Raw genomic sequence first — 22,613 nt, forward strand, 5'->3', positions numbered from 1 at the left:
CTTCCTGACGGGCCGCCACCAGGTGGTAAGGATAGGTAACAACACATCTGCCACGCTGATCCTCAACACGGGGGCCCCTCAGGGGTGCGTGCTCAGTCCCCTCCTGTACTCCCTGTTCACCCATGACTGCTTGGCCAAGTACGACTCCAACACCACCATTAAGTTTGCCGACAACACAACAGTGGTAGGCCTGATCACCGACAACGATGAGACAGCCTATAGGGAGGTCAGAGACCTGGCCGTGTGGTGCCAGGATAACAAACTCTCCCTCAACGTGATCAAGACAAAGGAGATTATTGTGGACTACAGGAAAAGGAGGACAGAGCACGCCCCCATTCTCATCGACGGAGCTGAAGTGGAGCAGGTTGAGAGCTTCAAGTTACTTGGTGTCCACATCACCAACAAACTATCATGGTCCAAACACACCAAGACAGTCGTGAAGATGGCACGACAAAGCCTATTCCCCCTCAGGAGAAAAGATTTGGCATGGTCCTCAGATCTCAAAATGTTCTACAGCTGCACCATCGAGAGCATCCTGACTGGTTGCATCACCACCTGGTATGGCACTACAGAGGGCAGTGCGTACGGCCCAGTACATCACCGGGGCCAAGCTTCCTGCCATCTAGGACCTCTATACCAGGCGGTGTCAGAGGAAGGCCCTAAAAATTGCCAAAGACTCCATCCACCCTAGTCATAGACTGTTCTCTCTGCTACCTCACGGCAACCGGTAACAGAGCGCCAAGTCTAGGTCCAAAAGGCTTCTTACCAGCTTCTACCTCCAAGCCAGCTAAGACTCCTGAACAGCTAATCAAATGGCTGCCCGGATTATTTGCATTGTCTCTCCCCCCACCCCCTCTTTTCACGCTGCTGCTACTCTCTGTTTATTATCTATGCGTAGTCACTTTACCTCTACCCACATGTACATATTACCTCAATTACCTTGACTAACCTGTGCCCCCGCACATTGACTTTGTACCGGTACCCCCTGTATATAGCCTCGCTACTGTTATTTTACTGCAGCTCTTTAATTATGTTATTTTTTCTTAAAACTGCATTGTTGGTTAAGGGCTTGTAAGTAAGCATTTCACTGTAAGGTCTACACTTGTTGTATTCGGCGCATGTGACAAATACATTTTGATTTGTTGTGTTCGTGGTTGACTGACAATGAAAAGTACTGGTATTAAAAATAATATTTTTTTAAACTTAAAGGGCTTAAAGAAAAAAAAGTTACAGTTTCAAAGTCTTTAGCAACTGACAAATGACAGCAGACCAAACATGTTACATCAATATAACTGCCATGAGACTCAAGTATATAACAGTATATTCACACATTGAAAAACCTGAGAATGGCTTTTAGAGATCAAATAGAAAGCGAAAAGAAGATGTGAACATCTTATCTAAAATATTAAGCTGTAAGAAAAGGTAATACAATTGATCAGGTTAATTTAAACTGTTACGCAAATCTTTAATGAATATATTCCATTTAAAACAGGTCAAAAAATAAACAGAACATTAATCAAATGCATAATGATTTAAAAAGTATAACAGTTTCAGTCTTTAGCAACTGACAAAAAAGGACAGGAGAGGAAACAAAGCATTAGTACATCAAGAGATGAGACTGCAAGTATACATATTCACATATTTACAAATGGCAAACCTTTCATAAATACAAGTATCAAAACCTGACAATGGGTTTAAGAGAAAATAGAAAGTGAAAGAATAACAAGTGAACATCTTATCTAAAAGAGGAAGCTGTAAAAAAGGTGATATCGGTTTCACAACTTCAGTGTTTGAAGTTGTCATTTTGTCCAATCCCTTAAAATGGCTACCAACAGACAACAGAGTGAGGATAAACTGCACTCTAAGTACCATTCATTATACGAGAGTTAACACAATCCTTTGAACACAAGTAATGCAGTCATATAAATATATTATTTCTGCACTTTCAAATTACCCATTTAAAAAAAGGCACAAAACCCACACATATTTCTACAGCCATTGTCTCGGGAAGTACTCCTGAGTGGCGCAGTGGTCTAAGGCACTGCATCGCAGTGCTAACTGTGCCACTAGAGATCCTGGTTCGAATCCAGGCTCTGTCGCAGCCGGCCGCGACCGGGAGACTCATGGGCGGCGCACAATTGGCCCAGCGTCGTCCAGGGTAGGGGAGGGAATGGCCAGCAGGGATGTAGCTCAGTTGATAGAGCATGGCGTTTGCAACGCCAGGGTTGTAGGTTCGTTTCCCACGGGGGGGGGCAGTATAAAAAAAAATTATATATATATATATATTTAAAAAATGGAGAAAAAAAACATACAAAAAAAAAGGTATTCACTAACTGTAAGCCGCTCTGGATAAGAGCGTCTGCTAAATTACTAAAATGTAAATTTAAGTATGTGTGAGATACTTTAACAGCTTTGTAGTATACTCTGGCTATATATACACTATGAATTGGCTGATCCATAGCACATCCATCCAATCATAGTGGAGATCCTTGGACAAACACTTCTCAGTGAAGCCGCTCAGTATACTCCAACCACAAACCTAATTACAAAGGCTACGTTCCAATATCTACATGAGCATACCACTTAGAATGCATGCTCAATATACTTCATTATAAGTGCCACTAGAGCAGAGCCAAATAAATAAGTAGAATCTGACTCAAACCACCAGTATTACATCTGGCATCAACTCTGAACCGGAAGTAGTATCCTGGTTGACGTCAGATGACAGGAAGTTCAGGCCCTGCGATCGTAGTCAGCGACCATCCTCTTGATGTGGGACAGTTTGGCCTTCAGGTATTTACACCTGCGCTTCTTCAACTGGTAATCTGCAGACTGTAGAACAGGAAGAATGGGCCAATGAAGGTACATTACGTATTCTGTAGCTGGTCTGAGATCAGTGTTGTTTTATGACTATAATAAGTGTGGTAAGGACAAGTGTATAGAAAGCTGGTTCTAAATCAGTTCATAAGGGCCATGATAACCACATTTACTTTCTCAAACTTGATGACAATGTGGGACTGGGATGTAGTACTCATAAGAGACACAGGAGGGAGTACATGATAAGGAAGTAGATCAGACAGATAACTGTGAGAGGCGTTGCTTAAATGTTGTGGATATGTACCTTCTTTATGTCCTTCAGCCTGTTGTACTCATCCATAGCATCCTGTAGAGGAGAAAAACATATTATTCAAATGCAAAAATATATACTTCTCAAATAACTATCTCTCTCATGACCCCTTTCTTCCACAACCTAAAGTTAGCATGTGAATGGGAGATTATTCAACATATCATGGACATTTTCTCTATCTCAATCAGAGCTGATGTTATAAATAAGGCCCAGAGTTTTTACTGGCCACGTGACCTGACCAGGAAAACCTTTAGAGGACCCTAGCTAGTTATAGTTAAAGTGCACGTTTGAGACTGACTACATCGAGACTGCACATAATCACTGATCGACAAATCGCTTTGCATCCCAAATAACTGGTAATTATGTGATCAAGATTAGCCCATTCCTCACCAAACTGATCCCCTCAAACTCACCAGGAACTGGGGGCTTCCCTCCTGCAGCTCGTCCAGCTCTCTGTCCACCTCTGACAGGCTCTTGTTGATGTTGTCCAGCTCTCCCTGCAGGTCCTTGTACTCCTGGTGATCCCGGTCAAACTCACGCTTGTAGTCAACACGTTCCTGCTCATTGGCAATGGTGGGGAACTCACTGGAGCGCAAGCGAGAGAGAGACAGAATACACTTGAAAATGTTATTGTGGAAACCTAGACAGCAACACGTTGCCAGACTTTGTGCCACACAACAGCAACTTCAAGCTTGTAATATCAATTGTAGCTGTCAACTAAAATTAAGCAAAATACATACAACCATTATCACTATAACCGTAATTTTGTTACTCTCTCTGTACCTGTCGAAGTCATTGTCGTCGTCCAGCTCGTCCCCAGAGGAAGCGTAGTCTGTATCCTGTCCGTCAGCACGGCGAGGACGACCAGCCCGTCTCTTCTTGGGCTTCCCTGCTGCTGAGCTGGCCATCTCTGAGCCACTGCTGTATGGGGCGCTCCTGCGCACAGGGAAGTCACACTCTACTGGAGGACTGGAGAGACAAGGAAGGATGGGATTCTTGATTTAGTACCGTATGAAATGGAGTTGCCCCTATACAAACTGATCAAATTACTCAATTGAGTATTAACCATTGACGAACCAAAATGACCCGGATCAGTTAATGCGGGGAGCCTCACCTCCCCTAAGCAGTGATCAATGCTGCGGTCTACCTGCTAATACTTAAAGTTAATGTTGGATTGCTGTTGTAGGCCATTACAGGATTAGGCTACTGCCACATGCAAAAGTAAAAAGTGCCAAATTTGCGCTGCCCATTTTTACTTTGCTGACGGGGGAAAAAAATCGACACTAATGTTGTGTTATCGTGAAGTATTTAGAAATAAAAAGCAAAACATTTCTGCTTCAAACAAGCATGACAAGGTGCATTTCTATGTCTACCAGTCGTACTGGTGGTTGAGTAGAGTAAAGGTTACAATGCTAAGGTGTGTTGTTTTCTGGACTTTCTGGGGGGAGTTAAGCTGTGAGTTGACCTACAGTACCATCCATGACTGATGATTGCACAAAAGGAAACATTTGGTTCTGCCAGAAAGATTTCTTCATGCCAAATAATGATAATAAAAGGTTCATTCTGACATGAGACCAATCTCTCCTGCTATTTGTGTGATCACACAAAGTCCAGGGGTGGTATTTCTTTCTAAGTTCCTACATCTAAGATAATCATCCCACTATTGTTCCTTAAAAACAACTGTCTGACATCAGACATCCAGGTTGTGTGATAAACACTTATTACAAATACAGTACAACCACTCTGGATTTTTATTTGGGACTAGGGAATGTACATAATTGATCATGGGATGATAGCCCATTTTTGCAAGGGTTCTGGTCTGGTGACATCTTTTTTGAAGAATATTATTCAAAAACAAATCCAATCTTGGTGAAATGCCAAGCAAGCCTATGCCTGACTTTCAGTTTGTTGCACAAGACAACAGTTACTCCTCTCCAGCAATGGAAATACAGGCTCGTTCACTGTGATGATGATGATGTCATAGTCAGATGGAGGGGAAAGGAGTGGAGAGGTAATGTCACACACTTCCTTCACTATAGCCCTCACCTACCATTAACACTGTCCTTTCATAGCATAGTGTCTTACAGTACATGGACTTTATATGGACGGAAGAATTCATCCATTTCAAGGTTCTCCGTCTTCTGCACAGAAAAATACACATACGCCCACACCCCCCCACACAAACACACCACACACACGGCCAGTCATCTCAGTACTGCAGCAAGCCCTAACATGCTATCGTCCCTCCCAGCTGTGTAGAATAACACCATAAGATTAGGATCAACCTTAAACCTGCCATTACGGTGGAAGCACTACACTGGTCTGCACTGACATATGCAGAAAACAGAACAATCTTCTCAAATAGCCCACCGCCATCTTGTTTCATTACCTAATGTTCCATGCACCAATGTAGATAGCTTTACTTCCCTTTGGTAGTTAAATCTCTGTTTAATTCCCAGTATAACTTTATGAGATGATAATACATTCTAAGGGGTCATCCAAGTGTTACCTAAATGTTGCTCTGCAAATCAGGTAATTGGTCTTTGATCAATTCCCCAGATCTAATCTAGTCTGTACTAAAGTGAGCTGTAGTTGTAGTGTAAGCCTGTCTGTAACTGTACTGTACTCACGCTGGGCTGTCACTGTAGGGAGGTTTGTCGTAGTTGGTGCTGGTGTCGTCCAGGTGACTCCTGGATCCTCCAAACTTCTCTGGGTATTCGGTCAACACCACACCTTCATCAGGAAAACCTGACACATTGTTCACCTGCAGATGGAACACAACATGTTCGTCAGTGACCTAACTCACAACAGGCGAGATAATCATACTATTTGTACTGTGGCGACGGAACAGCCTTGAGATACAAATTGAAAAAGTGTAATCTGAACAGGCAGGCCTATCTGTGTAGAGGGGGGCATTGAAATGCAAATGTACAGTAATAGAAGTATTGAGTGAAATTCCACATCATGCTTAGAGTGAATCCTCATCAAAACAATGACATACTCTATTTGATGGCGTTGTACCAACTTGATAGTAAGATACATTTACACTGACAGGTTGAGACTTGCAATTTCCTTCCCAGAGCTCAGCCAGCCACTACAGTAGTGCTGGGAGCTTCTGTGTTGGCACTTTGTTCAGATCTGAAATAGCTAATTGCATAGGTATAAGGCTAGCAATATGGTAGTATCTCCGATAGGCTAAGTGGAATGTTCACAGTATGGTTTACGCCTATCCACTCCTCTCAGATCTCCACAAGTGCCTAAGGGGTAGGTAACTAGGTAGAGGTCGTTTGTGGACGGACAGAATTTCCCATCAGAGTAATCAGTAGACCAGGGAGGACACACTCATCCATGCAATAACACTGCAACAGCACTTCTCCACCTCTTCAGTTTCTCAGGGTCATGTTGCTGTTCTGTAATGTTGTGCATGTGTATGCGTCTACTTTGCTTGTATTGGTCAGCATGGGTTTAAATACTAGTCAGACCAGTTCTTCCTCTTTCCCATTGTCCTCTAGTGTAAAACTCAAATACCAGCTGTGAGTTTGGTGAGAAAAGCTGCAGTGTGTAAATGTTAAATCATTTTGTTGGGCCACACTGAAACCTACCTTGACTACCAGCCATTTACTATCTTGACTGAACTCACACTTCATTGTCATGATTTAGGTATGTGGAAAGCGGGTGTTCTAAGAATAGTTTCAGAAACCATGATTCATCGTTGACTCATCTTTTTACTTTTGAGCATTGACCATGTTTTTCCTTAACTGCTTACAGTCCTCATTCTGAGACAACCTCTTGAAATCCCAAATAATATACCTCCCAACTGACATTTGTTTTTGAAGGCATTATTCCACCTGCCATTTTACTGACTGAGCAGGAGTGAAACCACCATAGACAAACCACACCCAGAAACTGAGTGTGAGAGAGCTCTCTTCCCTCTCCTCATAGCTCCAATACGCTGCTGACTCTGGGAGAACAGGTCTTACCGCTTTACCTATCAGACTACTGCTGTAGAACAAACAGTCAACAGGCAGATATATTGGCCTGACTAACCCTTCTCCATGCATGAGAACACAGTACCTGATTTCACTGAAACCACCAGAGGTCAACAACAGCTCTCACCGCAGCAGTTTGTTCAGAGCCGGAAAACCCTGAAGGGTTAAGGTGAACAAAGTGCTACAATTCTGTGTAGGCTGTCTTTCCTAACAACTGGATCGGTCTAAAAAATGTCCCCTCCTTTCTTCCTTCATACAGCCTTCAGGAAGGGAATTAAACTATATGGTCAGACAAACTCCGCAGATACGATTTCCTACCGCTAGCACTGTAGCTATACATGTTTAGAGGAAATATTGCCTTTGAATAGAATCTGAGAGCATCTCAAGTGTGTAAAATGTCTTCCTTCATTTCTGTCCTATCCTCCATGATCAAACGCCTAACAGGTGAAATCAATATGAAACCGTACTTTCTCATTTCTTACAAGTGCGTTTCCTCTGATCATTGTTTCCACATTTCCTCTCCTTGCATCCTTCTGAGGATTTGAGTGGGATGCAAGTGAAAGAGAAGGACACAAGGAATCGAGGAAAAATATTTGACATTCAGCATGTATGCCCATCTGCTCCCTAACTCACCCATGCCTCCACGTCCTGGGGCGGGGCCTCCTCGTTGATGATCTTCACCTTCCTCCACAGGATGTTGGACTTGCCGTAGTTCCTGATCTTCTGACGCGTCTTCAAGGCAAACACCATCATGATGATCAGAGCCGCCGCCACCAGGAAGCCAAACACCATCGCTATGGCCTGGGTCAGGAGGGGGAAGTGGGGTGAGAGAAGAGACACACAGACCCAGACACCACCACAAATGAGAGGAAGTATGCAGCTAAAGGTGGCACACATATCCTCTTTCTCTCGCAAACAAACACACACACAAAGTATGCTCACCTCCTGAGGCTCCACCACACAGTAATGGTAGAGATACTGGTTGACCAACATTCCCGAAACCTGGGGCCCCTGGTACTGGGCACACAGGCCTGCCAGCTGGCTCCCATAGATTGATCCTGTAGATTGAGCCATGGGGTTCACCGCCACCAGGTACACTATAGTCGCTATGAGCATAAGCAGGGCCAGGATAGCACAGATGATCACCACAGCCAGGTAGAACCTTCTGGACTCCGACAGGCCCTGCCTCGACACCACGATGATGAAAATGACAAGGGCCGTGATGAAGGTGAATGCTGCTATGGCAATGATGAACCCTTTGCCTGTACGAGGGTCATTGTAGTTCCCGCCGAGTCCGCCGTAGCCGTAGTTGTTACCAGCGCCATAGGCACCACCACCGAAGCTACCGGAGTAACCACCGCCTCCATACGAGCTGCCCCCGTAGCCCCCGTAGCCCCCGAAGCCGGACATGGCGCCCTGGCTGTCCCAGGCCAGCGTGGAGGCCACACAGGCGAATATGGCCACACAGAGGACGATGATGATGATGGACATAAGCTTGATGATGCCCGGGGGGGACGTCCATTTGTAGAAGTGCTGGAACTCATCGTCGGGGTAGTAGGAGTACGCTGGCTGGGGTGGCTCATGACTGCAGAGGGAGACAGACAACCGGTTAAACGTGGATTGTGAAATAGAGTGGGGGTGTCAAGTGTAGGAACATCAATTGTAGGATGAGCGAGTTAGCAAAGACAATTGTGTGTGTGTGTGTGTGTGTGACACATATAGAGGAGAGATAAACTGCCTTGGGTCAACAACAATCTACAATCTCTATTAAGCAAACACATCGTATAGTATGAGTATTCGTACTACTGTGGTTTTCGATAAACATAATACAAGATCAAACCTTTACGTAAAAGTTCATGTTCATGCCTTTTCCACCGAAAGTATATCAAATATGTATAGTAGGGGTAAAGTAAAAGTTAAGACTTACTATCCATCTGACTCATAGGGAGGCGGACTCCCGTTGGGCTTGGAAGACATTCCTGAATTCACTGGGGCCCTAAGGGTCTCTCTGTATAAAACTGTTTGAGCTCTGTTGAAGAGAGAGTAAAAACATTAGAATTAAGTAAAGAAACATACATCTCACTGCATCAGTGTCCACAGCACGGTTACAAAACTCCGGGAATAATGACACAAGGCTTCCCCCCCCCCCCCCCAAGGGAAACAGTGAGAACAGGTGTGACAAGTGTAAGAAAAGCCCAAACACAGTCCACAAAGAGGTGTTTTCAGTGGGGTACTCAGCTTCAAACAATTTGAGAGGACAATTATCTGCAGTATTCTCTAATCCACATATTACTTGTCAACCAGATTATATTTATATCTATCTGCAACATTTTTAACCTGAATAATGACACGGTAACTAACATGTTTTGCTGATTTCTTAAATCAGGGTTCCCCAACTAGTGGCCAGCTGAACGCATTTGACCCGGGTGGTTTTATTTGGTCCCCCCAAGTTCTGAGCAAAAATTAAATTATTTGTTGGACATAAAAGACTGTAAAAACAAATAATATGCAAGGTTTGAAATGATTATGTTTTTGTCAAACATGATATCAAACATTATATTAGAGCTTCTTGCGGTCAACTTGCAATCTACAAATTATTTGTAATTATTTTCAGCACCTCCCCGACCATCCGCTCAAGAAGAAACAAAATCGGTGGTCTTAAATCATAGGCTACATAACCAATAAAATAATATCAGTAAAGCGTTTGAACTAGGCTGAACAAATGTTGATACAAAAAAAAACCTATTGTTGCAATTCCAACAACAAGATATTTTAATTCCTATTTTAAAAAACAAAGGATAACATTGCGAAAAAAGAAAGCGTAGCCTAACTGATGTGATCTTACTCCAGACACGATTTCACAATTCAACAAATGTTCCACAATATAAAGCCAAACCACTCACTTGTTGGAAAGTAGTCAGCGTGTTTGCCACCAGTGGTTTCTGTTGAAATTCCGTCCGATGTTCAATAACAGGCCACACCTTGTTCAGGTGAGGGCATCATCCAAATATGACCCGCCCCTTCAACACACATTTCCCCGCCCCCGAATGTGAAGGGTGTCGGGTTTCCTCCTCTCATCTCCATCAGGCAGGCTAGTACCAGAATGAAGAGTTGTTACAACGAAAAGTGAAGAGAAGTGAAACGAAACGAAAATAATCGACGTCAAATGCACTTGCACTAATACGTTTTATCTTGGCTGCTTGATATAGTAGGCCTACAAGAGGCTACCTCTGTAATAGGCTAGCCTGTTTTCTTTCCCTTGTATGTCTTCCATCCAGTTTGGTGGTAAGCAAGTGTCAGAAGCCAGAAACGACAAACATATTTCTCTACATCCCTGCGGTATACCTATAATGGAAAACATCTAGTTTGCTACAATAGTGTTATTGAATACCTGGAAATGCAGTAGGCCTATATCACACACGTGTGCATAAGACAGACTGTAATCGATGGATTTTCCAACAGCAAAAATGCTTTACTGTAACATCAATGACAAAAGTAAAGAATGCCAAATGTGTAGGCAGACCCTGTTATTTCAGCATGTGATCTATCAACAACAACTGCTTGTTTTTCAATTTCAGACATATTTTACTGTATGTTTTTAAGGAGAGTGTCAAACTGACAGCTCTGCTTGTAGGCCCTTCTACTAAATAATACAAAAACAGACATGTAATAGCAAAGGTGTAGTCTCGAAGACAGCAAACACCAATTCATCAAGGATGACGAAATAACCCCAAAAAACCTTTCTAAATATCAGATTTGGTCAAATACAGGAAGACAACATTTGAATGCAATAAAACAAGTGATACGTTTGTTCATAGTCAAAAAATGATAGAAGACAGACATAAATAACAGACATTTATTTACATTAAAACACCAAGGCACATACAAAGGTTATTCACTACTACAAACTGCTAGTCTAACACAAGTGGAGGAAATAAGTAGTGTTGTTTAATGAAATGGTAGAACAGTGTACTAAAACTACACAGAAATTAGTGTGATCATTAAATAAATCAGAATGTGTGTGTGATCATAAAAACTTTCCATAAAGCACAATCATCACTCAGGAGGGACACCTGTATGTTACCTGATTCTCACAATATGGTGAGTGGATACATGTGCACAGATTAAAGCTTTGATCTATCCAGATGATTTGGAAGTTCACAAATCCTGCAGATGGTCAGTGTATAACACTGACAGTCTTGAGATACAGCAGTTGAAGAGTTCAGGTAGTAAACCATCCCCAAAGTGAGCCATAGTATCAAGGTTACCTCATAAGTTAACTTTGCGTAGTGGTTGAACAGTGGCCATGAAGTTTGTACAGTGATTGAGTAAAAACAAAACGGATTGCAACATGACAATCGTCATCACGCTCGTTTTTCCGATGATTCAGTGAGCTAGGAGTCAAGGAATGGAGGGAGTATTAAAAAACTGATTGATAAAAGCATGTAAATGTAATATGTAAACGCATGCACAACAATTTCCATGATCCATCATTCATTTGAAGGATTATAGCCTAATCCTGTTGTCCCTTTGTGAAACACTTGAGCAGCTGGTGTTGCATGAGTATAGTGAAATGCACTAGGCCTTGGCTACAGTGTTATGTCCAGCTACAGTACGATCCTTGTCTGTTTGCATATCATGGTCATTTTCAGTAGAAAATAAAAGCATTGGTCCAGATGCCCATTTGGTCAATTCTCCATCATGCACGCACACACACTCCAGTTTATTTTGGGGTTTCATTAAGAAAATGTACAGGTGTGTAACCAGCTTGTTCCAATGGACCAAAAAGAAGTGCAGTTGCTGAAAGGAAAAGGACACCATTTTAAACCACAGTTCTAACCGGTCTGAACTGGTTTAATTTCCAATTAATTTCAACTGAAAATGGCTCCCATTTGTTTGCACTAGGCCCCATATGTTTTTCATTATTTTAAACTGGCCCCCACACGTTTCAACTGGTCCCGACTAGTTTTAACTGGTCTCCTAATGGTTCCCTGTGGTCTCTCCAGACAGATAGGCCATGCTGGTTTAGCCGTAGCCGTCGTTCCACTCCATGACCTTGTCATACTCGTGGATCTTCTGTTTAATGTGGGCCAGTTTGTTCTTCAGGTATTCACAGCGCTCCCTCTTCTCCTGGAACGTAGGATCCTAACAGCGAGAGAGAAGAGTAGTTTCAGATTTATTGAGTTTTCAAACTAACCAAACCAATCAGTTATCCTGCAATGCTCTGGCAAATCAAAGTCCAGTTTAAAGAGTTACTGGCATATGCATCATTGCATGGCAGAAGATCTCTTATGGGCAAAGCATAATGCATATGAATTAGCTCCGTGTCAAATGTCAAAAAGACAATGTAAGGCCACTAACATGCCATATGTAGAACTCTGGCATTCAAGCATGGAGAATTCTGATATTAAACAACTTTGTGAGTTAGTAGAGTGCCAGGGAGAAGAAGCTTATTACTACTTTTTTATACAAGTTCAGCTTGTGTGTTTTCCCTGAAGAAAATAATAGAGACTATCAGCACTGTGCTGAATATGTAGTGATGCCGTTTCCTGTAACTCTAGGTTGAGGAAACACAATGAGCCTATTCATGTGAGAAGGTTTGCAAGGAAATTCGATACTCCCTCTCTCCCTCTCCGTCTCACTCATGCCGGAACACATGCACACACACATTTACATTTACATTTTAGTCATTTAGCAGACGCTCTTATCCAGAGCGACATACAGTTAGTGAGTGCATACATTTACCTTATGTTCTTCTATCCTCGTCGGGACCTAAAATGAATTTCCTTCAAAAATCATATTTGCCCTAACCCTAATCCAAACCTAACCACTAACCCCTTAACATAACCCTAATTATAATCCTAATTGTAACCCTAACCCCTAAATTTAAAATAGCCAATGTCCTCATTGGGACATGGGAAATGTCCCCACGAGGGAGAATTTTCCTTGTTTTACTATCCTTGTTGGGACATTGGGGGATTTTAAGGACCCACAAGGATAGAAGAACCAACACACACACACTTCCTCTCTCTGCCCACTCAGGCTTGAGTCATCTTTCCCACAGTGGCTGTATAGATTATCAACCACTGGCACAAAGGTGGTTTACTATACCCTGTCTGCTAATGGTGCTTCAGTTACAAGGAGAGGTCTTTTAATCTGAATATAGGGCCAATTGGAGTAGGCCACTGATACAATATGGGCAGCTGAATGATTGAGAGAAAGGCAGGGGACAAACTCACATTTTTCTTCCTCTGGTACTCCTGAAGGATTTTGTTTACGCGGTCATACTCCTGGTGAAAAAAAGATAATGCAAGATTGTAATGAGTTCAGAAATCAGGAAACTTCAGGAATCTAAAGTACAGTTTGATGGCTTTGAGAGGAAGTGGAGGGTGGAGGAGAAGTACAGGAGAGAGGAAATAGAGGGGGAGGATTCAAGGAAATGAGGCAGAGCACCACAATGAGAGCAGAACAAACAACTATTTAGTGAATGTTGATATTCTCAATATGGCTCCCTCTCATTGTCTCCATCAGCACTGATCTGAAAACATGCTAGGTGAAAGCAATATGGCTGACGTTTATAATGGCATTTCCTTTCACCTATCCAGTTCTTTTAATATCAGTGTTAATTCCAGCAGACAAGGAGAGAGGAAGCCACTTAGATCAATGAGATGCGATCAACGAGAAAATAACAAAAACAATAAACAGGAAGTGAATGTGTGGTTGCGTAACAGCAGGACGTGGCCAATCACCATCTGACTGTTGGGGTGCTGGGGTAGGGCACGCATCATGGCGTCCAGCTCGTCAAACTTCCTGGTGGTGGCCTGCACATCAGCGTGGAGCTCCTTGTACTCAGAGTACTGGTCATTGAACACAGCCCGGTACTGGTCACGCTCATCGACTGTACAGATGGTTGGGTACTTACTGCAGGGGGGAAGAGAGTGGGTAGCGGAGGAACAGATGATTCATTAACACCAGAGGCAGAAAGCAAAGGGGACTTCCTCCAAGGCAAGACAGTGTAACTTTACTTCCAACAACAGCACTAGAAATAAGACAGGGTAGCCTACTTACTACAATGAAACAGAGATCAGTCACACTTTATATAAATAAAATGTATTACTGCAATGTATTAACTTTACAAAATGTATTATTAAGGTATACAGTTCTTGTTGTCAATGTAAATACACAGTTACTACACCCTTTACTAATTAGAAACACAATTTTCCTATTACTATTCAATGTAACCTAATCTGTACTTACTTACCATGCAGAACTGGGTAATTACATTCTGAGTACTAAAATAGTTGCATGGCATTAGGACAACTCAATGTAAAGTGTTGCCTAGAAAGCTCACATTCAGGGCACTTACTCCACAGGATGTGCTAAACTTAAACAGGCTTAATGATTATAGGAGGGGTAAGAACACAGAGTCATTATTATGGGAGTGATAAAAACAACAAAGGATATTTCAACATTGTGCTCTCTACGAGTGGTGAAAATGAGTGGGATCAAAAACAGAAAATAAGCAATTTTTCTCCTGAACGCTTAAGATTTGCCTCTAAGTTAGGATTTGCCAGAGAAATAAAATTACAATTCCTGTCTAGACTGGTTAGGCAGAGCTTGAATTTGCATATGGCTCATGGTTTTTGTTTAGTGGGAGGTACAATCAGCCCACATGACATTCTACATTTACATCATTTAGCAGACGCTCTTATCCAGAGCGACTTACAAATTGGTGCATTCAACTTATGATAGCAAGTGGGACAACCACTTTTTTTCTTCTTTATTTTTTTACGGGGGGGTGGGGGTAGAAGGATTGCTTTATACTATTCCAGGTATTCCTTAAAGAGGTAGGGTTTCAAGTCTCTCCGGAAGGTGGTCAGTGACTCCGCTGTCCTGGCGTCGTGCGGGAGCTTGTTCCACCATTGGGGTGCCAGAGCACGTAAACCACTCGTAAACCATAACGTAAACATTCTACTTACAATACCGCCAGAGGACTCAGTAAGCGTTGCACATAACACATTCTACCTTTGTGCTAGATTGACTGTCCTTTTTTCCACCCACTTAACATAACAGGGCAGATATTTGCCCTGATAATTTAGCATCCTGAGCATAATTCCATGCACCAATGCAATCTCTGTGCATTCCCTGAAAGCTTTCAAAGAAACCAAATTCAGATTTGAACGTGGTGGTTGAATTCTATCAATAAAACCCCTGTATCAACTACTATCCCACTGCCCTGTGTGTGAAGGAGTCACTCACGCTATATAGTCAGGCATGATAACTGGTTTGGGGATGTGTCCAGAAGGGATAGCTCCCTGTAGAACCTTCGGTGGCCCTGCCTTGGGTACCGCAGCCTGGATGGGAACCACAGTAGAACCCTGAATTCGCTCTGGAACCCTGGGCCCGGGATCTGGAACCGGCATCTGGGAGAAAGAAGAACAAAGACAGAACCATAGAAATATAGACCATGATTGTAACTGGAGTATGTGTAACACTGTAAGGAGCTGATCAACACCATATCTTTCTTTCTAGGCATTAAGCCATAAATAAAAACATTAAGCTCAGCGGTAAACGCTTACCAAAGACCGTGCCGCAGGGAAATCTGTCGTATGCATCTGCGTAATAACAAAACAGAAGTTGCGTAAGTCTAAAATTACACTTCTGCACAAAAATGTAGAGCTTATATTGATGTACTATAAGTACATATACACTGAGTGTACAAAACATTATGAACACCTTCCTAATATTGAGTTGCACCCCCCCTTTTGTCCTCAGAACAGCCTCAATTCGTCGGGGGCATGTACTCTACAAGGTGTCAAAAGCGTTCCACAGGGATGCTGGTCCATGTTGACTCCAATGCTTCCCACATTTGTGTCAAGTTGGCTGGATGTCCTTTGGGTGGTGGACCATTGTTGATACACATGGGAAACTGTTGAGCATGAAAAACGCAGCAGCGTTGCAGTTCTTGATACAACCAGTGCACCTGGCACTTACTACCATACCCTGTTCAAAGGCACTTCAATCTTTTGTCTTGCCCATTCACCCTCTGAATGGCACACATACACAATCCATGTCTCAAGGCTTAAAAAGCATTCTTTAACCGGTCTCCTCCCCTTCATCTACACTAATTGAAGTGGATTTAACAAGTGACATCAATAAGGGATCATAGCTTTCACCTGGATTCACCTGGTCAGTCTATGTCATGGAAAGAGCATATTTTGTATACTCAGTGTATATACCATATAGAAAGACTAGGTCACAATTGATTTGGATAGTCCGGATAGTCCATATGTAGATACTGTGCAGATGGTCAAACTATCTGTTGATAAGCAACTGCTTGCTAAGGTTATGGTTAGTTCTAGAATAAGGGTTAGGGTAAGGGTTAAGGTTACGGTTAGTTCTAGAATAAGGGTCAGGGTAAGGGTTAAGGTTATGGTTAGTTCTAGAATAAGGGAAGGGTGAGGGTTAAGGTTAGTTATAGAATAAGGGTTAGGGTAAGGGTTAAGGTTACGGTTAGTTCTAGAATAAGGGTCAGGGTAAGGGTTAAGGTTAGTTCTAGAATAAGGGTTAGGGTGAGGGTTAAGGTTAGTTCTAGAATAAGGGTTAGGGTGAGGGTTAAGGTTAGTTCTAGAATAAGGGTTAGGGTGAGGGTTAAGGTTAGTTCTAGAATAAGGGTTAGGGTAAGGGTTAAGGTTAGTTCTAGAATAAGGGTTAGGGTAAGGGTTAAGGTTAGTTCTAGAATAATGGTTAGGGTAAGGGTTAAGGTTAGTTCTAGAATAAGGGTAAGGGTTAAGGTTAGTTCTAGAATAAGGGTTAGGGTAAGGGTTAAGGTTAGTTCTAGAATAAGGGTTAGGGTGAGGGTTAAGGTTAGTTCTAGAATAAGGGTTAGGGTGAGGGTTAAGGTTAGTTCTAGAATAAGGGTTAGGGTAAGGGTTAAGGTTAGTTCTAGAATAAGGGTTAGGGTAAGGGTTAAGGTTAGTTCTAGAATAAGGGTTAGGGTAAGGGTTAAGGTTAGTTCTAGAATAAGGGTTAGGGTAAGGGTTAAGGTTAGTTCTAGAATAAGGGTTAGGGTGAGGGTTAAGGTTAGTTCTAGAATAAGGGTTAGGGTTAAGGTTAGTTCTAGAATAAGGGTTAGGGTTAAGGTTAGTTCTAGAATAAGGGTTAGGGTGAGGGTTAAGGTTAGTTCTAGAATAAGGGTTAAGGTTAGGGTTAGTAGATAGTTGAAATGTTCCTGAGTTTGTAGAGCATCTACAGATGGACTATCCACATAAAACGTTACCAAAAACTATTGCTCCAATGTTTTCATAACTAGAACAGATTTTCTTCCTTACATGAGAACTGAATGAAAGCGATAGAACAAGTGGTACCTGAGCTGCCTAGCAATGAACATACAACATAGCAAGCTACCACGGCAACCCCCATCCACTAATAAACAATGTTCTCTCAGTGGACCATCACTTAGTGTGAACGTGCACATGCACTCATTCACACTCCTCTCACCCTTTCTCATTAGTGTAGTGGTTCACTCACTTTTGACTCAGATTAGCTTTATTTTCACTGCCAAGCTTGCATCAACTGCTGGACTTTCTGAGTCAGACACCAATGAATGCAAATAATATGTATTCACAGAGTATATTATTTGTGTTACTTGCCTGCAACTTACATTGATGTGAGTGTGTCTAACTTTCTTCTCAGTCCTAACTTTTCCATGTACCTCAAGCACACACCCACACAATCTCACCTCCAGGCCGTACTTCTCCCGGTACATGCGTGCCTGCTCGTGCCTCCACAACTTCAGACACACAATGGCCCCGATCAGGTAGATCAGCATGGTGACGAACAGAAAGATGATGGCGGCTGTCTGTCCGGCCTCGGTGCGGCAGAAAGCCCCGTTGATGCCATTGTTGAAGATGGGAAGGGAGCAGAGACCGCCCCGGGTGGTGTCCCTGACGTAGACTACAGCTAATAATGATAGTAGTATAGTAATTTAGTAAATACTTTTATCCAAGAGACAACGAAGTTATTGAATATTATTATAAAATGTATGGCCCATGCTGGAATCAACCACAACACTGGTGTTACAAGTATCATCATAATAGTAACCATCATCATAGTTTGCATTAATATAGCATTGCATTCTCATACTTTCTCTAAAGTGTTTAGTTCATTTCCCACCCACCTGCAGCCATGTAGAGCACGGCCATGGCCAGGTTTATAGTAAACTCAGTCAGGGGCCACCAGGAGGAGTCCAGTAGGATGGTGCGGTAGTACATAGTCATCCCTATCACCAACAATATCACAGTCACTATCCAGGCCAGCCCCGCCACAACTAACACAAACGGGGTCTGAGGACCCGAGTAGTAGGACCCTCCGGTGCCCGCTCCGTACATCCCCCCTCCGTAGCCTCCATATGCACTTCCAGGCGAGGAGTAGCCAAACATGTTGAACCACTCGTTGTCCTTGTGCACGTACGCGCACACGCAGGCAAACACAGCTGCGCCCAGCAGCAGCTCCACGCATCCCAGAATCCTCAGCAGGCCCGCCCAGGACTTCATGTAGCCGTAGCGCTCGTGGTACTCTTCCACCCGCTCGCCGTAGGTAAGTGCCGTGCGGAGCGTGCGTCCCGAAATGGACTCTTGGTGGTCGCCCACTCCCAGGAGCTCCTTGCGGGAGTTGTAGCTGCTTCCCCCCGACCCCCCATAGGGGTCCCGGTAGGATCTGGGCAGGGAGGGCGAGTGCGGGGGCGAGCAGCGCACCCCGCCACTGGTGCTGTTGTTGTTGTTAGAGGAGGAGGAGGAGGGAGAGGCAGAGGCAGAGGCAGGCATGGGGCAGGGCTTGCTGCTGCGGAGGCTGGTCCCTCGGAAGAAGCTCTTCCAAGAGTCAGGGATGAAACGGTGGACCGGTTTGATGTCGAGGGCAGGGTCGAGGTCAGGGTCTAGTTCGAGGTCTGGATTTGGGTCAGGGTCTGGGTTGTCCTCACTGACGCTGGGGTCATACTCGGGCCCCACAGGGGGGTGGTGGGGCAGGGGAGGGGGCGGAAGGGGATCAGAGCTCAGGGCTAGTTCGGTGCTCCGCTGGTACCTCAAGGGTTGAAGGTCAAAGGGGTCGTCTCGGCGTAGGGAGCCTGGTGGGACCTGGTCGTAGTGGGGTTCATGACGGACACGCTCAGTGCGGCCGTAGGGACCTCCTCCAGAGGACATGGGGAAAGAGATGAGCCCTGCACACACATACCCGCATACACACACACACACACACACACACACGTGTACACACACAAAAGTTATAGTGCCCTTTTCAAAACAGCTAAATATCAAAACGTTTTATATTTCACAAAAGTATTAAAAAGCTTTTAGGATGATTGGCATGATGATGAAATAAGTAGAGCGAGAAGAGAATACAAGAGCACAATAAATGAGGAAAGCAGAAGCAGGAAATGTGTCAAAACAACTATTCCCAGATCCCAAACTTAAAACAGGCATACCACTGATAACAGCATCCAAACATGCACAATGGAATGTTATCTCAAACCATAGACACCAGCCCAACCCTATATGCTGACCCAAGCGCCATAGAAATTGAACCCTAAACCAAAGGTCATCAAGAATGGTAGAGAACTGGAGTACCTGCACTAAGGGTGTTTTCACACTTGGTCCCTTTCAGCCAATTTTTGTTTTACTCAGTGCGGTTTGCTTAGTTTTTGTGCAGTGTGAACACTCCAAAGAAACTCAGACCCCTCAAAAGAGCAACCAAAGCGAACCAAACTGAGACCATCTCAAGAGGTGGTCTGAGTTCGGTTTGCTTGAATTGTGCAGTCCGGTTCCCATTTTTAGGACAATGTGAACGCAACACTCCCCAGGTTCGCTTGTCATTATTCCTGCACCACACACTAGACTACTGCAACACCGTTTCCCCTGCCATAACCCCTCATATTGGTGCCACAAAAGAGAGAATATGATGATGTGCAGGTTCACAGAAAAAATGTGTGCTGTTTTAGGATATTGATTAGCGATTGTCAAGGACGCACAGAAATTGCAAAATGTGTGGTTTTTAGTTCAGATTATTTGTTTGCAATATGTGATCTATAGGCTAAGAGAGCTTCATAAGCTGTTTATTGATTGTGGGGTATGAATAGTGTGAGAAGACAACATATTTGGTGAGAATCACAACATAGGGTACAAAATCTATTCTAGTTCTTAAAGGGGCAGTAGCCTACCTTGAGTGTACAATTTTCAATTACAGCATTATTTATTCTGCAGTTACTCTATTGCTATTTATTCTATTACAAATCAAATGTACATGTTAACAGTATATTTTGATTACAATTATTATGTTTCATATTTTCAGTAAATGCAATCTATTAGCTTCCAAAATGTAAGTAGGTATATCTAGCTGTCCGATAACGCATTCTGATTGAATGGCTTGTCCTGCTCTTTGTAAAAACCCTGAGTGCATGTTGGAGAAATATCTTGGTTCCTTTCTAAACATAGCAATGTGAATGCAAAGAGGACTCGGTCCACAAAATAGTTGAAGTGAACTGGCAAAAGAGTTGAGTCCTCATTCAAAGGCAAGGGCAGTGTGAATACAAAGAGAACTGAGTTATTTAGCACTTTAAAAGAGGACTGCGATCAGACTATATGTGAAAACACCCTAAAAAGTCCCAATGAATGAGTGCAAGTTGAGTCAGGAACACCTTTTTGTGCCACAACTAAATAAGGAAGTGGGCAAATAGGCTAGCCTACATTAGACTATTGAGTACTGGAGTGATTTCCCTTACGAAAAAAGTTTGCAGTCAGAGTGCAGTATAACTGCAGTATGCTGCAAATACTGCGTCCAAAATAACATTGTTTTTTTTTCTGCAGTAATTTTGCAGTTCAACTGCAGTACACTGCAGTTATTCTGCAATTACAGCGTCCAAAATACCACAGTCGACTGCAGTTACTGCACTTTTACTGCAGTTTCAAAACTGCTATCTTTTTTGTAAGGGTTGGACAGTCAGCCAAGTGTTGCTTAATTACTAGTAGATGTGGCACAAAAATATATTCTTGATGATCATCAGCCAGCATGCCACCTTCAATCTGAGAGGATAAATTATGTTATTAGATGATGATAAATGAACATACTGTGTTGGAATACCTCTTTCACACGCAGTCACTTAGCACGACTTACATTGGCTTGCAGGTCAGAGTGCAAACCTTGTCTGGACATACAGATCATACATACATCCAGGAATCACCTGCAGAGATAAAGACGAGTCTTTGGGTTTAACACACACTCTATGGATACACATACTATGTAATTTACAAAAAATGCAAGTCTCCAAAATCATCGAGGTGGTAAGTTAAATTTGACTTAAAGTACTGTATAACGATTAGAATATCAGGTTCAGAATATTGGACCAAAAGGAGCACTTGATGATGACAGATGGCTATTTACTGTTTGGAAAAGAGTAGCCCGGGGCTAAAGCACTATATCATTATAGCCTACTGATAAAACAAATAATAAAACAATGCCTTTTAATTGTTGAAAATTCATTTTTAATTGCCCTGCAATTTGTGAAAGCAAACCATTTAAAATATCAATAACACGATAAACAAAAACATGACAGATTATTTCACAGGTGAAGTAAAACAACCATTGAAAGACAGGAATAATTAGGTCTACCATACGAATATTTATATTATTGCTTATTACATAATCACTTGACTTGAAACAAAAGATAACTTGATACAGTATATTGTTTCCAGCACCCCTGGCTCAGTTGTTTCAAAGGGCTCGTTCGCTGTAATGGCAGTTCAATCTACCTTTTCAGTGTCTGTGAATGTTGGATTTAGTTTGTCGCATTTAATAATAAAGATAGGCTTATAACCTACTTGGACGTATGAGTGGGATATGCATTTGGTAAGGCTATCGGCAATAGGCTATCCGAATGCAGTCGTTGCGACGAATTAGAAACTTTGTTCCCTTCTCCGACACCACTGGAGTGAAAAGTAGCGCCTGAATATTTTATGGTAAAGCTCTAGACTTATGTCTACGTGGTCATTTACAAAACGTTTGATTATTAGAGCGCATTGTTGAAATAGTTTGCGCTTACCTTTGCCCCTGCTAAATTAGCTTGTTTTCTCCAGTAGTTTTTCTCCCTATTTTTTTCGTTGCAGCACATGAGCTCAGAGGTTGTTTTCCACTAGATAGCGCAGACTTTAACCACGTGACAAGCCCATCCCTGGGAGTGACGTCAGTCGAAAAAGTACGATCTACCTGTAGCAGCAAGCCAAGAAAGTGAGCGCGATTTAGCTGTCCCGGCACACCGGGTGGCCCATTTATTTGTACTAAAGTGCAATGTCCACCCACTGGCTCGTCAGATCAGCCAAATCGAGCGCACCTGCAATTAGACTAGAGGACTGTGTGGAAAAAGATCACCCTACAGGGAAGTGATACTGATGACTAATTTATGACTGGGTATCGATAGTGAAGGCACACAGCCTAGACGTAGCCTATCA

The 22,613-nt window shown here is 42.9% G+C and overlaps 2 protein-coding genes across 4 annotated transcripts; both read right to left on the minus strand.

The window, feature by feature from the left end:
* Positions 1–1,440: 1,440 nt before the first annotated feature.
* On the minus strand, positions 1,441–10,085 carry oclna (occludin a). The gene is made up of 9 exons (XM_084160283.1): positions 10,020–10,085; positions 9,044–9,145; positions 8,059–8,701; positions 7,750–7,917; positions 5,758–5,891; positions 3,911–4,096; positions 3,541–3,712; positions 3,122–3,163; positions 1,441–2,832 (listed from the first exon to the last, which is right to left on the minus strand). The coding sequence occupies exons 2-9, from the start codon at positions 9,091–9,093 to the stop codon at positions 2,734–2,736; spliced, it is 1,494 nt and encodes a 497-aa protein (XP_084016409.1). The 5' UTR covers positions 9,094–9,145; positions 10,020–10,085; the 3' UTR covers positions 1,441–2,733.
* An 873-nt stretch (positions 10,086–10,958) lies between these two features.
* On the minus strand, positions 10,959–22,315 carry marveld2a (MARVEL domain containing 2a). Of its 3 annotated transcripts, none has more exons than XM_084160281.1 (9): positions 22,208–22,315; positions 21,250–21,349; positions 18,296–19,333; positions 17,858–18,078; positions 15,696–15,731; positions 15,376–15,539; positions 13,866–14,037; positions 13,356–13,406; positions 10,959–12,261 (listed from the first exon to the last, which is right to left on the minus strand). In XM_084160281.1, the coding sequence occupies exons 3-9, from the start codon at positions 19,314–19,316 to the stop codon at positions 12,142–12,144; spliced, it is 1,785 nt and encodes a 594-aa protein (XP_084016407.1). In that variant the 5' UTR covers positions 19,317–19,333; positions 21,250–21,349; positions 22,208–22,315; the 3' UTR covers positions 10,959–12,141. The 3 variants fall into 3 exon arrangements, with proteins under 3 accessions (XP_084016407.1, XP_084016406.1, XP_084016408.1); XM_084160280.1 differs by having other exon boundaries at positions 21,237–21,349; XM_084160282.1 differs by having other exon boundaries at positions 21,283–21,349; positions 22,208–22,314.
* Between the last annotated feature and the right edge of the window lie 298 nt (positions 22,316–22,613).

Source organism: Coregonus lavaretus (assembly GCF_964263955.1).
Source record: "Coregonus lavaretus genome assembly, chromosome: 4".
NCBI classification, from domain to species: domain Eukaryota; kingdom Metazoa; phylum Chordata; class Actinopteri; order Salmoniformes; family Salmonidae; genus Coregonus; species Coregonus lavaretus.

Excerpts from the sequence above, each read along its gene's own strand:
- oclna (XM_084160283.1), bottom strand. The coding sequence starts at position 9,093 with ATGTCTTCCAAGCCCAACGGGAGTCCGCCTCCCTATGAGTCAGATGGA. Across the intron at positions 8,702-9,043 it reads CCCTATGAGTCAGATGGATA|TCATGAGCCACCCCAGCCAG; the intron begins GTAAGTCTTAAC and ends CTCCCTCTGCAG. Across the intron at positions 3,713-3,910 it reads GACGACAATGACTTCGACAG|TGAGTTCCCCACCATTGCCA; the intron begins GTACAGAGAGAG and ends CTTGCGCTCCAG.
- marveld2a (XM_084160281.1), bottom strand. The coding sequence starts at position 19,316 with ATGTCCTCTGGAGGAGGTCCCTACGGCCGCACTGAGCGTGTCCGTCAT. Across the intron at positions 15,540-15,695 it reads TCCCTGCGGCACGGTCTTTG|ATGCCGGTTCCAGATCCCGG; the intron begins GTAAGCGTTTAC and ends TCTTTCTCCCAG. Across the intron at positions 13,407-13,865 it reads AGCACCCCAACAGTCAGATG|GAGTATGACCGCGTAAACAA; the intron begins GTGATTGGCCAC and ends TTTTTTCACCAG.